Source organism: Phalangium opilio, unplaced genomic scaffold (assembly GCF_054372755.1).
Source record: "Phalangium opilio isolate 3A_F unplaced genomic scaffold, DU_Popi_V2 ptg000002l_1, whole genome shotgun sequence".
NCBI lineage: Eukaryota > Metazoa > Arthropoda > Arachnida > Opiliones > Phalangiidae > Phalangium > Phalangium opilio.
In genome coordinates this window covers 8,530,227-8,544,025 of record NW_028324144.1, presented here as the reverse complement: position 1 = coordinate 8,544,025, position 13,799 = coordinate 8,530,227, and the positions used below count along the sequence as shown (strand labels likewise).

Below are 13,799 nucleotides of genomic sequence, written 5' to 3'. Positions count from 1 at the left end.
AACTATATCAGGACTATGAAATAGTGTTTCTATGTGTATTTCACTTTCATATAGTAAAAACTTCAATTCACCCCAACTGAATAATTAGGAGAGGCTTTAGGTAAATATAAGGGAGCGCTTTTAAGAAATTTTAGGAGGGGCTTCAGAGAATTTTCAGGGGGCTCAAGCGCCTCCAAAAAACCCCTGGCGACGCCACTGCCGATAGGCTCTACAGTGGCCAAAATTCAACAAGATCTTTTATGTAAATTCATGGATTTTGCACTGGTGTGATAGATACCACACATTTTCTGCAACATGGGATTGAACATTCAGAGGACATTTGATAAGGCGCTGCACCTGGCGGGGGGAGCCACCTTAAAACTCGATTCCAATTTCCAACTAACAATCTAATAGTTAGATTAAAAGTAGTTGAAACGCCGTTCTTTCCGCGTTATCTGTCTTATTATTTTGTAAGAAGAACCAATCCACTAGGAGTAAATCACAACCGTAAATGTGACTAATGTGTTTTGTTTTAAACATTTAAGACACTGAATATGCTAAGATCACAAGCAACCTTAATCGGTACCACCACCTCTTCTATTGCTCCTACCAACTACTATTATTGCTACAGGCAATCTCACGATAGTGGTGCTAATGTTCCAATCTAGCTCTGAAAGGACAGGTTTATAGCCCTCGCTTGAAATGTTGTATTTTTTACTCTTAGTTAATCTACTCTCGCATCGGTTCATGGCTTTAGAAAGTATTTTCGTACAAATTGCGATAACGTGTTTATCACTTAGAAACAGAATAAACTATTTTTGCTTGAAATCATATCTTGTAGGTTAAGCAAGATAGTTAAAGCCATTTGCCATTATAGGGGAAGAAAATTTTATATTATAACTTGGGAGAACGCTTCAATGCAGTCTTAAAATAAATACCGAAAGTTATAACGGATAAAACTCAATTCGGTTTCAAGAATGTCGTCGCAAATTTTGGATAACTTTTGCCAGTCGTCTTTTTGGGTAAATAAAATGAACATAAGCGTGTTTAAATAATATTTAAGATATTAGAAGTATAGTGCTTAGCTAAAATGGAAGTTTTCTTACTTTTATTAAATCTTATATTTTATTATCTGACATTTAAAATGCAAAATGATTTTGAAACGGAAGAGCACGCTCTAAATTTGAAAATAGTTCACTTCATTATGTTTAACTTTGTAGTTAACCTATCACAAGTCCATTAATTTAAAAAAATATGACGAGAAAATCCAAGCCCAAAAGCGATAAGGCGCGTATATAGGTTATAAGAAAACCTGTATACTAAATATTAGTAAAATCGGTTAAAACGCCCGACATATATTCCATAATGAAGGTTTTTACTGTTCGGGCTGCCAAAACCGAAACCCAAAAAAAAAGCCCGCCTGTAGGATATAGGGAATCTGTGTACCAAACGCGCGAACGTTAAAACGTTAAGCAGGTTTTTTATATTTCTGACCCCCATTTTCCAAGATGTCGGTACATTGGAAAAATATTTGTTTGTGCGTGCCTACTACATAAGAGTAACGTTACTGAAAAGTTTTCGACTTCTATTTAAAACGGTTTGATTCTCAATATTTATTTTTTTTTTGATTTCAGGATTCCAACTTAACATGGTACACCAACAACCCTGATTTTACGCCATGCTTCCAAAACACTGTCTTAGTCTGGGTGCCATGTGGAATATTTTGGCTCTTATTTCCCTTGGAAGTAGCCCTAGTTTCCAGAACCAATCAGAAGCCTTTACCTTATTCCATACTCAACATCACGAAAATAGTAAGTCCTTTAATGATAAATTGTTCGGAAATAAAGTAATCATTGAAAGTAAAATAGTTCATATTTAAAAAAACTAAACGTATGATAAGTTAATTTTAAACATTGCAAAAAATATAAATGATTCTCCGAATATTTCAGCTTGTTTTGATTTTATTGGCAACTCTAAGTGCGATGAAGCTAGCGAATCAAGTGTATCATGACGATTTTCAGACGGTCGACAACGTGGCAGCGGCAATGAAATTTGGAACTTTAGTAAGATACAGCTGAGGAAGTAATTTAGCAATTTTGCTGTCCGTGAATAGTTTTTTTCGCACATCGTACTTTTTACAAAAAGTCAAACGTAGTGAACAGTCTCGTAAAACCCTATTACAGTGCTGTATATATTTTTTATCAGCGTCTAAGAGAAGGGCCGTTTGAATGCGAGCTAAAGAGTTTACAAACATCTCCCCTTGATGACTCGTTTATCATAATTGAGCCAGTGGAATAACGTAAATTAATTTATCAGGTATTGGCACTATTAGTTGCAATTTGCTTTGGTCGAAGAGGAGGGGTCGTTTCGTCTGGGATAAATCTTCTATTCTGGTCTCTCACGGCAGTTAGTGAAGTCATTATCTTCAGATCATACATCATGGATAACTACTTAGAGGTCTATAAATAACTTATTTTTTATAAGCCAATTTAAATTGTACTCTCTTTCCTCAGAGTGCAGGAAGGATGATTTTGGGCTTATAATAAAATCAGTAAACCTCCCCTTGGTACTATCGATTCTTGTCCTTGGCGCCATGTCGGAGGGCTCTTCCGATGAAAACAAACGCAATAATGTAACGATGGAGCAATTTTTTTTGACATGACGGTTTTCAATTCTGCATAGCTATTTACGTTTTTGTTTTAAAAAAATTTAGAAATCACCGGAAGAAGCAGCGTCTTTCTGTTCGCGCATGGTACATTCGTGGCTCACGAGGTAAAGTTATTTGTAACTAAATAATTCTGATTAAGATCCGTTACATAATACCAGCAACATCTCTGAGGTTATCGCGAAATCTTTTGTGAGCCAATGTGCTACAAGGATCCATATTAAACCTTAGAACTATGAACAGCCATCTTTGTTTTCCATGAGCTCCAACGTTTGCAGGGCGTCATTGTGCACAAGCCAATATGACAGCAATCTGAGGAACCCAGTTCCAAGAATAGTTGGGAAAATCCGAACACTACTAATAAATAAATCATTGAAAGTTATCAGGTCTTTAATTACTTATTGTTAGCTGTAAGAAACTGTCGTTTTCAGGGCTGTGTGGAATGGTTGGAAGACTACTCTAACACCATCGGATGTTTACGAGCTGAACGATTCGGACAAAGCATTAACCGTGTCACGGAAATTTCAAAATTATTGGAATTACAAACCAAGTAAAACGTACGTGTAAAGATTCATTCTACACGCACTTCGAAGCCTTTTTTCTTAATTATTTCAACTTATATTTTAGTGACGGCGATGATGTAGAAATGGAAAGCCTCGTGAAGGGAAAAAAAAGCGATACTAATAAGCAAAGTTTAATTTCCATTGAAATGGCCTGTTTTAAAACAGTGTGGAAATTAGTATTGGCTGGCGCCATCTTCCAAGTTTTGGCGGATGCGGTTTTTTTCACAACTCCATTCATAATTGGGTACCATATTTTTTTTCTAAAACTTAGCATTGTTATTAGTTTGGTGACCATTGTTTGGCTTTTAGATCATTAATTATTTTACGCGTGGTTATACGAGGATATGAACAATGTTATATATTTAAATATTCTTTAATGATACACTTCACGTCAAATCAAAACCTCTATACTTTTAGCTTACTTGTAGACTTTGCTTCGAGCGACGAACCTCTTTGGAAGGGTGTATTCTACGCATGCCTAATGGGAGTTGCTGGAATGGCAAATTGTTTGTTACTGGAAGGTGTGGGCATTTTCTCCACTAAATTTGGCCTAAGACTGAAATCCGCAACTATGCACGCCCTTTACAAAAAGGTCAATCTTCAGCTTACGTATTCTTGGTAGTATATTAATACTAATTTATGATTGTTTTTACTAATCTCACAGGTTTTACGTTTGTCCAATATCGATCGAAGTGATATGACGATGGGAGAAATTTTAAACACAATTTACATCGATACAAGTCGATTCGTTGTTCTTTCAACGCAAATAGCATTTCTGTGGTCCATCCCTGTCAACCTAGTTCTATGTTCTTACTTTTTATACAATGAAATTGGTGTCTCTTCTTTCATTGGCCTTCTGGTTTTTATCTTGAGTATTCCAATCTCTGTTTTAATTACCAGTAAATCTAAAAACATTCAAGTAAGATAAAGATAAATGAGATATTTTAAAATAACTTGTTATTATTGAACTGTTCAAGCTCATATATCTTTACCATATTTCGCAGAATCTGCAAATGAAGATAACTGACAAGAGAGTCAAAATGATGAGTGAAATATTGAACGGAATTCGTGTTTTAAAATTGTACGCTTGGGAAAGTTCCTTCCAAGAAATTGTTTCCGATTTAAGGAAACAAGAAATCTCGTTCTTGAAAAAACGAGCACATTTATATGGCTTCAGTTTCTGTCTTGTGACTACTGCACCATATATAGTAAGTCGGCACTCAGAACACAAATGAAAGGGTTCATTCGATATACTTCACATTAAGTGTATTTTTCACTTGGGTTCAGATGTGTTTCTCTCTCTTTTAAATAACAATATAGGCCTATAGTAAGCAACTTCAACATTTCTTCGCCTTAAAATCTATTTTGCAATTGTGCAGTACGTGTGTAATCAATATTTAGTATTGTTAAACGTCGAGGGGCTGCTAACTAATAATTCGCGATTTTAATGGCATTGGGATAAAGGGTTACTTTGAGGGTTTCGGGTAATCGTCATAGTATCCTTAAAGGTAGCGCGTCGAGGGGCTACTCACTAATCATTGGCTATTTTAAAAGGCCTACTGGGTTACTTATGGGTTTCGGGTAATCGTCATTGTACCCTTGGCATCTAAGTTTAATTAAATTAGAGGTGACGGTTTCTTCAACTCCTCCCCTTTAGTTCAAGGTTAGAGAAAATGACATGTTAAAGATTCCAAGTAGTTGAAATCGATGTATTCCTGATATGAGCCTTAGCTCATATTTTGAAGCGATGTTACTAACTTGATCTATTAATTATTTTTTTATGGTTGGTCTATGCTGTTTTGCCGCTTTTGTTCTGATGGACGATGCGAACGTTCTTACTGTAAGGAAAGCCTTCGTTTCAACTCAGTTAATTCGCATAGTCGCTATAGCAGCGCGTTATTTACCGCAACTAATTCAAACTTTAGCCTTGGTTAGTTAAACTCGGAACTTACGTCAGTTTTCAGAAGGGAAGTAGCACCAACGCAGATTAATTACAGAAATAATTTAATAACAACTTAAGTATGGATCGAAAGTATATCCATAAAATAGTTGACGAGATGTCAGTCGGTTTTTCCTTCGAAGGTTTTATCGTTGCCCAAGTTGCCCGTGAGTTACAATGATGAAACTCCTTACTATGGGTTTCCGAAGAAACCGAAACTGAGGAGAATACAAGATGGTTTAGCCCATAATTAAGGCACATCGTTTACGTACTCTCGCTATCCCTACTGCAATAAATAATTTTTCAATGGCTTCTTGGCAACGTGAATCACATGTCGCCAACGCCCGCTACTAATTTAATTACTAATACTACTACTATTACCACTACTCTTCGGGTAAAACTATTAGTCCCATCGATACCTTGTAGCTAAGAAGAAACCAAAAAACCAAAGCGCGCTTCTATAGAATCCTCGCCCGCTCGGACCAGATCTATATCCCTCCCATTCCTCTCTCTTGGAGCTCACAAGTTACTAAGCACAGCTCGGACCGCTCCTATATACTTTTGTTATCTCTCCTGCAAACCTCTTTCAACAAGCCACTGTAGAGGAAGCGCTATAGTATGAGGCTGGCAAGCCGTAGGTCCCGGGTTCGATTCCCGATGGTGGTGGAGAAGAAGATATATTTTATTAATTTAAACAATGTTGACGCAAAAATTATGGAACCAGCGCCACCTAGAAGTGGTTTTACGAAGTACTACTTAAAAATAACAAACGAAACTTCTTCTACACATCAGGTCAAACCATGAGTTAATAATATGTTAGCTCCCTATAAGTTACTCAGGCTCCATAGGCGTAATGTATCCAGCGATTTCTTCTCATTTCGCCCGCGCGGGAAAAGAATCCGAATGTTGCGCTCTCTCTTGTCGGAAAAAAAAAATCCCGCTCGTACGGCTCCTCGACCTCGAGTCGTCGGCTGCATTTTCACCAAGGGAGTGTTTTAGTCGTCAATTTTTATCTTTTAACAATTTAACATTAAATTATGGCGTTTGTGTCAGTACTGAGACAAAAAAATGCAGGAACTCAATGCAATTTGCCTATATTGACAAAGAATGCTAAAGATAAGAGTTGTTATTGTGTCTTGAAAGAAGAAAATTATACAACTGAGCTAAATCCAATCCACTGATCTCTTAACTGTTTTCTTAACCGAGGCTACTGAGCGAAATATTTGGCTGCTTAAATAGCTCCGATATCAATGGCTAGCTTCCACTACACACGCTTCCGAAGAAAACCGGAAAGAAGAGTAAATAAGATTTTCGTTCACGTGGCGGCCGCAGAGCGTCGCATATAATTGGGAAGCCGGCGGCGCGGGAGAAAACGCTGGAGTATAAAAATGAATTGCCTGAGTAACTTATAGGGAGCTAACATATTATTAACTCATGGTCAAACTAATAGCCCATCGTATATACGATGTGGCTAAAAACTAAAAGTCTAGTCAATAGCCTCAACCAGTGAGCGCTGAGAGAAGGCAAGGTAACTGAAGAGAATGACGCTTGGAACAGTGAGGAAGTATAAGAATGAGAATCAAAGGGGGAAGGGGAAAGTCAACTATAACGGCACAGCCTGATATTCCTCTCATCTAAGGCCATTAAACGCAGATGGGCTGGGATCATAAGCTTAAACCCCCGTTCTTAAAGATGGTAATGGGATAGACCACATGAAACTGATGCACTGGCACTACTTTCCTTCGTTTTTAGAATAACGAATGTTACATAAAATTGTATTTCCACCTTTATTACAGACCAAAGTTTCTATTTCAAGAATCAGTAAAGTTTTGAATTGCACTGAAACCGATGCATATACTGACAGAAGTAAAACTTCAAATGACGGAAAATACGGTAAATAAGATACTTCATTAGCTTGAAGTTCGAAAACTGCTCAGATTCAATAAATGATATCAGGAGAAAATAGAGGAGTGTATAATACCTCTGCCTCCGCGTGCTGCGCCTCGTTTGAGGGGTTAGATTCTTACCGTTCTAGCGTTGCGATCCCGCCGTCCCAAGATAGCCCCTTCACAGCTTTTAGAGAGAGAGAAATATTTCCCGGAAAACAACCTATGGGCTTAGAGGCGGGGACGAGGAGCAGCTACCTCTCCAAGAATCCCTAAAGTTGTATTTTGAAGGAAGTATTATACTCTCTTCTATTTTCTCTTGTGACAGGCATGAGTTGGTAGTTCAACTTCGAAGATATTCTTTCCGAACCAATGCACTTTAAATTTAATATAAAACATTAACTTAGAACAAATTAGAGGTTATATTGAACTTTTCTTTGCTGAATTTTATGCTGCTAGCCTTTAACGCTGTGTCACGATACCTAGTTAACTTTTTCCGAGTTTTGCGAATGTTAAGTTACGTTCGAAATTAAATTGTGATATTTCAATATAACTAAACTCTTTGCAGCTGTTGAAGTATCCAATGCAACATTCCGCTGGAATGAAGCTGAGCCCGCATGTCTGAGGGACATAAACTTCCAAGTGCCTCACGGGGCACTAGTTGCCGTTGTGGGCCCAGTGGGTTCTGGGAAGTCTTCCCTCTTATCCGCGTTGGTTAGCGAAATGGATAAAATTGATGGACAAGTGAAAGTAAACGGTAAAGTTGGGTACGTCACTCAGCAGCCGTGGATCGAAAACACTTCTCTTCGAAAAAATATCTTGTTCATTGACGATTTCGACGACGACAAATACAAGAAAGTCATTGAGAGCTGCGCTTTAGATATTGATATCAAGGCTCTCCCCGCTCACGATGACACGGAGATTGGAGAAAGAGTATGTTTCGATCAATGCAAATATATTACCGTAATTCACTCGTGTTTCAAAAGGGCATCAACTTGAGTGGCGGACAAAAGCAAAGGGTAAGCGTCGCGAGAGCAATTTATCACAATGATGATATTTATCTACTGGACGACCCGTTGGGTGCTGTTGACTCGCACGTTGGCAAGCACATTTTCAACAGAGTGATTGGACCAAATGGATTACTTAAAAACAAAGTATAGGATACATAAAACCGGGAGAAAGTACGAAACTGCCCATAGAGCTAATGGTAAAAATCGCGTACAACAAGATTTTGACGTTCTCCATCTAAAGGATTAGTCTGTTAACGGACATAAAGATTACAGTAGACTGTAGCTGAAGTTGTTACCCCAGCAGAGACGTATTCTATACCAGCTATTGTAATTGTTTACTACATGGGTTAATTTAATGGACTTCTGATACTGCGAATAAACTTGTCCAAACTGTATTAAAACTTGAAATTCAGCTAAGGCAGCGGTGGGAGTTTGTTTTTTACTCCTTTTAATCAGTTTCGTACTTCCCTCCCCCCAAGAGTGGTTTTTTATGAACTCCTGATAATACTTCTTTATTAAATTGAGTATGTCTGGTCAATTTTTTCATTTGCACAAAGACCAGAGTTTTAGTGACACACAGCTTAACGTTTCTTCGAGATGTGGACCAAATATTTTTCATGAACAACGGAGAAATAATAGAAAAAGGCACGTTTGATGAAATCATGAGCAGAAATAGTCTAGTTAGTGAATATTTCGGTGAACATATGAAAGATTATAAAGAGACAGTAGAAGAAGAGCTGCAGTAAGTTAATAATAAACTTTGAGGAAGATTTGAGTGGAGGAATCAAGATCGACAGTTAAATATTTGCCTTTGTCTACAAGACATATCTGAATCTTGCGCTCTAAACACGTCCAAGTCCAATATTCTGTTAATATACTATTAGTGAATTCCTTTCACTTAGATCGAGCGTTCCGAGCTGTGAAGCCTCGATAAACTGTACTATTTTTCAGAATTATTTCGGAAGTATCTAAGACAGCTGATGTTAAAAAGAATGGAACAGATAATGAAAACGCCAAACTCATTACTAAGGAGGTCTTAAAGGAAGGAAATGTATGCATTTAAAACAATTAACAAAATACTTGTTTTTTTTATTGACTCTAGGGCCAAATTTGGCCTTAGTGTTGTAAAGATTCCTGTCGTTCGTAACCATTACACTTTTCACAGACATCACTTACAGTCTTCCAGCATTATGCGAACGCAATGGTAATCGTTGGCTGTGTTGCCTTGTTTCTCATTAATTTAGTCGCTCCGTTGGTATATCAAGTAATGATGTACTGGCTCGCTTTATGGGGGGAAGACTCTAAAGATGGCGAACCTGTTGACCCAGTTTTAAGAACAACCCGAGTTACAGTTTACGGCGTGTTAAACTTCTTTGTAAGTGTCACAATTCATCTTACTGTTGTCATCTCCATGTTTACGACTCTGAAAGCATCAAAAGTGCTACACGCTGACATGTTAAGACGTATATTACGCTCTCCAATTTCATTTTTCGATACGACGCCTGCTGGTAGAATACTGAATCGATTCTCGCAAGATATCGACGATCTGGACCAACAGATACCGGAATTGATTAGGGGTTTTATGTTAGCGACATCAGTAATGGTTGTAACGACGGTTTCAGCTTCAATTGGACTGCCTCTTTTCATCATTGTATTTGCCGTCGTTTTTACTGCGAATTCATTGCTTCAGGTAAGAACGAGAATTAAAAGCAAACAGAGAAAAAGACAGTCTCGATCCCTTACTTTTTGAGATTTCCGTGGATTTGACAAAACTACTTCTTGAGTGAATACTGACCATTATTAATGGGTTTAACTTAGCGTTTTTTCATGGCTTCAAATCGTCAATTGAAAAGAATTTACGGAACGAAGAACTCCTTTTTGTTTTCCCACGTTTCTGGATCCGTTGCTGGCTCTACAGTCATCAGAGCTAGCAACGCGGGCAATAAATACGACACAAGGTTTCTTCAGCTTCTAGACGAGAGTACCGCAGCCAATTACATGATGAACATGAACCAAAGGTAAATATTATTTGTCAAAATTTAATGACTCGAACTTGTTGAACATTCTAATTGTATTGATTTTGTTATGAGATTAATCACCATTTGAATAATGGCAATCTTTAAAGGTGGCTGGCAGTTCGATTTAATTTACTGGCAAATTTCTTGATATTTTGTTCGTCGCTCTTTATTGTTCTATGCAAAGGAACTATTTCATCTGGTATGGTCGGATTTGTGTTGAGTGCAGCTTTAAATGTAAGAAAAAAAAGTTAAATTACATAAAAACATTCCAACTATGTTTCCGTGCATGTGGATCGGATATTATACTTAAATATCAATTTTCTCATTGACAGTTAATTAGTAGTCTAAAGGTCAATGCAGTCCAAATAACCAGTTTGGAAACGCAAATCGTGTGTGCGGAGCGAGTTCACGAGTATTGCCACTTGGAGTCCGAAGCGGAATGGCATAAACCAAACATTTCGTTATCTCCCCAATGGCCCGAATGTGGAGAAATTATTTTTGAAAACTATAGTACCCGGTATCGTGAAGGAATGAATCTCGTACTGAAAGATTTGAATTTCACGATAGAGGGCGGTGAAAAGGTCGGTGTAGTTGGTAGAACGGGAGCCGGAAAGTCATCGCTGACCTTGGCCCTGTTTCGACTCATCGAGGCAGCAGCCGGCGAAATAGTAATCGATGGAGTGAAGATCGCTAGTATCGGGTTATTCGATTTGCGATCGCGTTTAGCTATCATTCCCCAAGACCCTGTTCTCTTTTCGGGAACATTGAGGATCAATCTCGATCCTTTCGGAAAATACGACGATCAAAGTCTCTGGTCCGCTCTCGATCATTCTCACTTGAAACCATTCGTCGAAGGTCACGAAAACGGACTCGATTTCCCGGTCAGCGAAGGTGGACAAAATTTGAGGTATATAGAAATTTTGGGAACATTTTTAAAAACATAAATTAAATGACAAGTGATTATGTGTAATCCTAAATGCTTCGCAAACTATGTCGTGTGGTAAATTTTCGCTTCAAGCTCTCAAACGTTGCGGTTTTCCTATAGTGTTGGTCAACGTCAGTTGGTGTGCTTAGCTCGTGCATTATTGAGAAACACGACGATTTTAATATTGGACGAAGCGACGGCTTCAGTGGACATGGACACGGATGCTCTCATTCAAGCGACGATTCGGAAGGAATTTGCATCGTCGACGATCATCACCATCGCCCATAGAATCAATACAATTATGGATTATGACAGGTATGTAATTTGTTGGGAATCACATAAACAAATTCATTTAATTGTTAGCCTTTATCCAATTAACTTCTGATGCTTAGCCCTAAATTTTTTTAATTCCCTTTGAAAAATAATGCTTATCAATATGATGTATTTTCAAGTTTTGACAAAACGGATTTATGTAAAAAGAACTTTGAACTTAGGGAAGGCCGTGTAAGTCTTCGACTACTTCGTAGGTTTTGAAGGGCGTTTCTTAAAATTTAAAATGTCGACACTCGCCATCTATCGGTGTTAGTAAACAGAAGGAATAACCACATCGATAACGAAACTCTTTCTGACATCAGCTACCTAAATGGACTTTCACCCAGTGTGAGTTTAAATATGTTTTTTTAAGTGAGGAATTGTTTCAAGAAACGATGGTTTAATCATTATTTCAACTAAATCGGGAGTTATATTGCATTGTGTTCCGCATTACTTTTCTACCGCCATTTTCGAATGAATTATTTTAATAGGGGAATTATAGTTAAGAATGGCATTCTTAACCACTGGAAATCGCGTTATCCATTTTCGGTTTTTTGATAATTTTACAATAATGAATTCTGTTTTTATAAATTTGTCATTATAGGGTCTTGGTTCTGGACAAAGGATGCCTAGCAGAACTGGACTCTCCGAAAAATCTTCTCAAGAACGAACAATCGCTTTTTTATGAATTGGTGAAAGACGCCAAACTTTTGTAAAATATGAAATATGTCAGTTGTGACTTTTTCGAAAAGTATATGTATAGTGACAGACATGCAGTATCATTTGTACATGGTGAATCTTTGGAATAATTGAATTAAACAAAAAATAATAAGTTGTGAAATTAAAAATATATTTAATGCAAAACCACACAGTATGTCTTCTTCCAGTTCAATAGAATTTCGGTCCAATGGGACTATAATAAAATCGCACCTTTTGGCTACGTTCGGTCAAATGGGACACCACAAAAAAGCCGTTCTGTCGAATGGGAATTCGGTTCAATGGGACCAAAGCATGTATTCTCCCTTATTATCTTAATGTTCATTTTATTGAGGAGCTTAAGTTGTAGATTTTTTATTTGATTTATTCATAGTAACGTTATTTTTAGGCCTGTGCGAGTCCAGTTTTTTGGGCATCGAGTCGAGTCTCGAGTCCCAAAAAAAGCTCTTATAGAATCTCGAGTCGAGTCTTTTAACTGGTATCGAGTCCTCGAGTCCTATCGTCAGCTTCAAAACTACGTCTCAAGCCCAGTGTCGAGTCCTGATAAAATATATCAAGTCCCAGTCGAGTCCTAATAAATTATTTCATGTCAAAATCAAGGCTAAATATTTCCATATGTTTTATTTTTTTACTCTTCATTTGTTCAAATATCACAGCTTGGATATAAAAAGTAACAAACGTCAATAAACATGTTCTAGCTAAACTTTACTTTAGCTCGCGCATTTTAAATACAGTTTTTTCAATAAATATCATTTATTCAAGGTTAATTTTAGACTAATTTAGTAATTTGTTAAAATTAAGGTGCGGAAACTAATTAAAATATCTAAACTTTACTTTAGCTCGCGCATTTTTAATACAGTTTTTTCAATAAATATCATTTATTCAAGGTTAGTTATAGGCTAATTTGTTAAAATTAAGGTGCTGAAATTAATTAAAATATATATTTTCCATGTTTTTTAATATTTTACCCTTTACCTTTTGGTTAGATTATTTTAGTTTTCCAAATAATATCACACCTTTTCCATAATATTGTTGTTTATCTTCATTTACTTCCCAAATAATATTACGCCATTTCCAAGATATTGTTTATCTTCATTTACTTACCAAATAATATTATGCATTTTCCAAAATATTGTATTTTGTTATCTTCATTTAAGTTCCGAAATAATATTGCCCCTTTTCCAAAATTTTGATTAGGTTTAGGTTAGGTTAAGTTAAGGTTTGGTTTGGTTAGGTTCAGGTTTGGCCGTCATTTAAGGGTTATATTTTCAGAAATCCTTCTAATAAACTCTGCCGATATGGACGACAAAAGCTATGAAAATATTGATTAAAATAGTTTCCGCAACTTAAATGTAATTAATTAACATAATACTGGGTGCTACGGTCCATTACATTCAATTCTGGCCGTTTCTGGGTACATTTGTCAACAGAAAAATTTGACATGCTAATATCACACACATCCTGTGAACGCTGGCCAACATTTCCTATCACTGGTTCATTTTCAGTTTCAGAGCAAATCTCTTCTTCTAACAATACATCATCAGCTTCAGATGTAGAGTCTAAATTACGAAATACCAAAGAGTTTCAAAATAAGCTAATAATATATAACAGAAATCAGTATGGAGTAACTGATCTTACCAAAAATATTTATTATGAACCAGTCTGGGTGAGTATGGTCAAACAGTGTTGAAGGACAACCTACCAAATGAGTTTCTATTTTAATATGTAACATCATGACCTAAAATATTATTCTAAATTGGTATTATAATAAAACCATTCTACTTA

General features: G+C 36.8%; 2 protein-coding genes across 2 annotated transcripts; both read left to right on the top strand.

The window, feature by feature from the left end:
- The first annotated feature begins 2,328 nt into the window (after positions 1-2,328).
- Positions 2,329-4,558, top strand: LOC149718640 (ATP-binding cassette sub-family C member 1-like). Its single transcript, XM_089850873.1, has 8 exons — positions 2,329-2,436; positions 2,493-2,611; positions 2,693-2,751; positions 3,076-3,201; positions 3,272-3,451; positions 3,625-3,799; positions 3,872-4,126; positions 4,212-4,558. Exons 2-8 carry the CDS (start codon positions 2,573-2,575, stop codon positions 4,440-4,442), a joined length of 1,065 nt encoding a protein of 354 aa, XP_089706999.1. The 5' UTR covers positions 2,329-2,436; positions 2,493-2,572; the 3' UTR covers positions 4,443-4,558.
- Positions 4,559-4,992: 434 nt separating this feature from the next.
- LOC149718639 (ATP-binding cassette sub-family C member 1-like) lies at positions 4,993-12,183 on the top strand. Its single transcript, XM_089850871.1, has 12 exons — positions 4,993-5,137; positions 6,943-7,039; positions 7,601-7,965; positions 8,019-8,186; positions 8,600-8,784; positions 8,994-9,093; positions 9,208-9,732; positions 9,861-10,060; positions 10,168-10,294; positions 10,393-10,967; positions 11,106-11,300; positions 11,902-12,183. Exons 1-12 carry the CDS (start codon positions 5,024-5,026, stop codon positions 12,011-12,013), a joined length of 2,763 nt encoding a protein of 920 aa, XP_089706997.1. The 5' UTR covers positions 4,993-5,023; the 3' UTR covers positions 12,014-12,183.
- The last annotated feature ends 1,616 nt before the right edge of the window (positions 12,184-13,799 follow it).

Bases quoted from the DNA above. Each gene is read 5' to 3' on its own strand.
- LOC149718640 (XM_089850873.1), top strand. From the start codon at position 2,573: ATGTCGGAGGGCTCTTCCGATGAAAACAAACGCAATAAT. The intron at 2,612-2,692 runs GTAACGATGGAG...AAAAAAATTTAG, and splicing joins ATGAAAACAAACGCAATAAT to AAATCACCGGAAGAAGCAGC. The intron at 4,127-4,211 runs GTAAGATAAAGA...CATATTTCGCAG, and splicing joins GTAAATCTAAAAACATTCAA to AATCTGCAAATGAAGATAAC.
- LOC149718639 (XM_089850871.1), top strand. From the start codon at position 5,024: ATGGACGATGCGAACGTTCTTACTGTAAGGAAAGCCTTCGTTTCAACT. The intron at 8,187-8,599 runs GTATAGGATACA...ATTTGCACAAAG, and splicing joins ATGGATTACTTAAAAACAAA to ACCAGAGTTTTAGTGACACA. The intron at 11,301-11,901 runs GTATGTAATTTG...TTGTCATTATAG, and splicing joins ACAATTATGGATTATGACAG to GGTCTTGGTTCTGGACAAAG.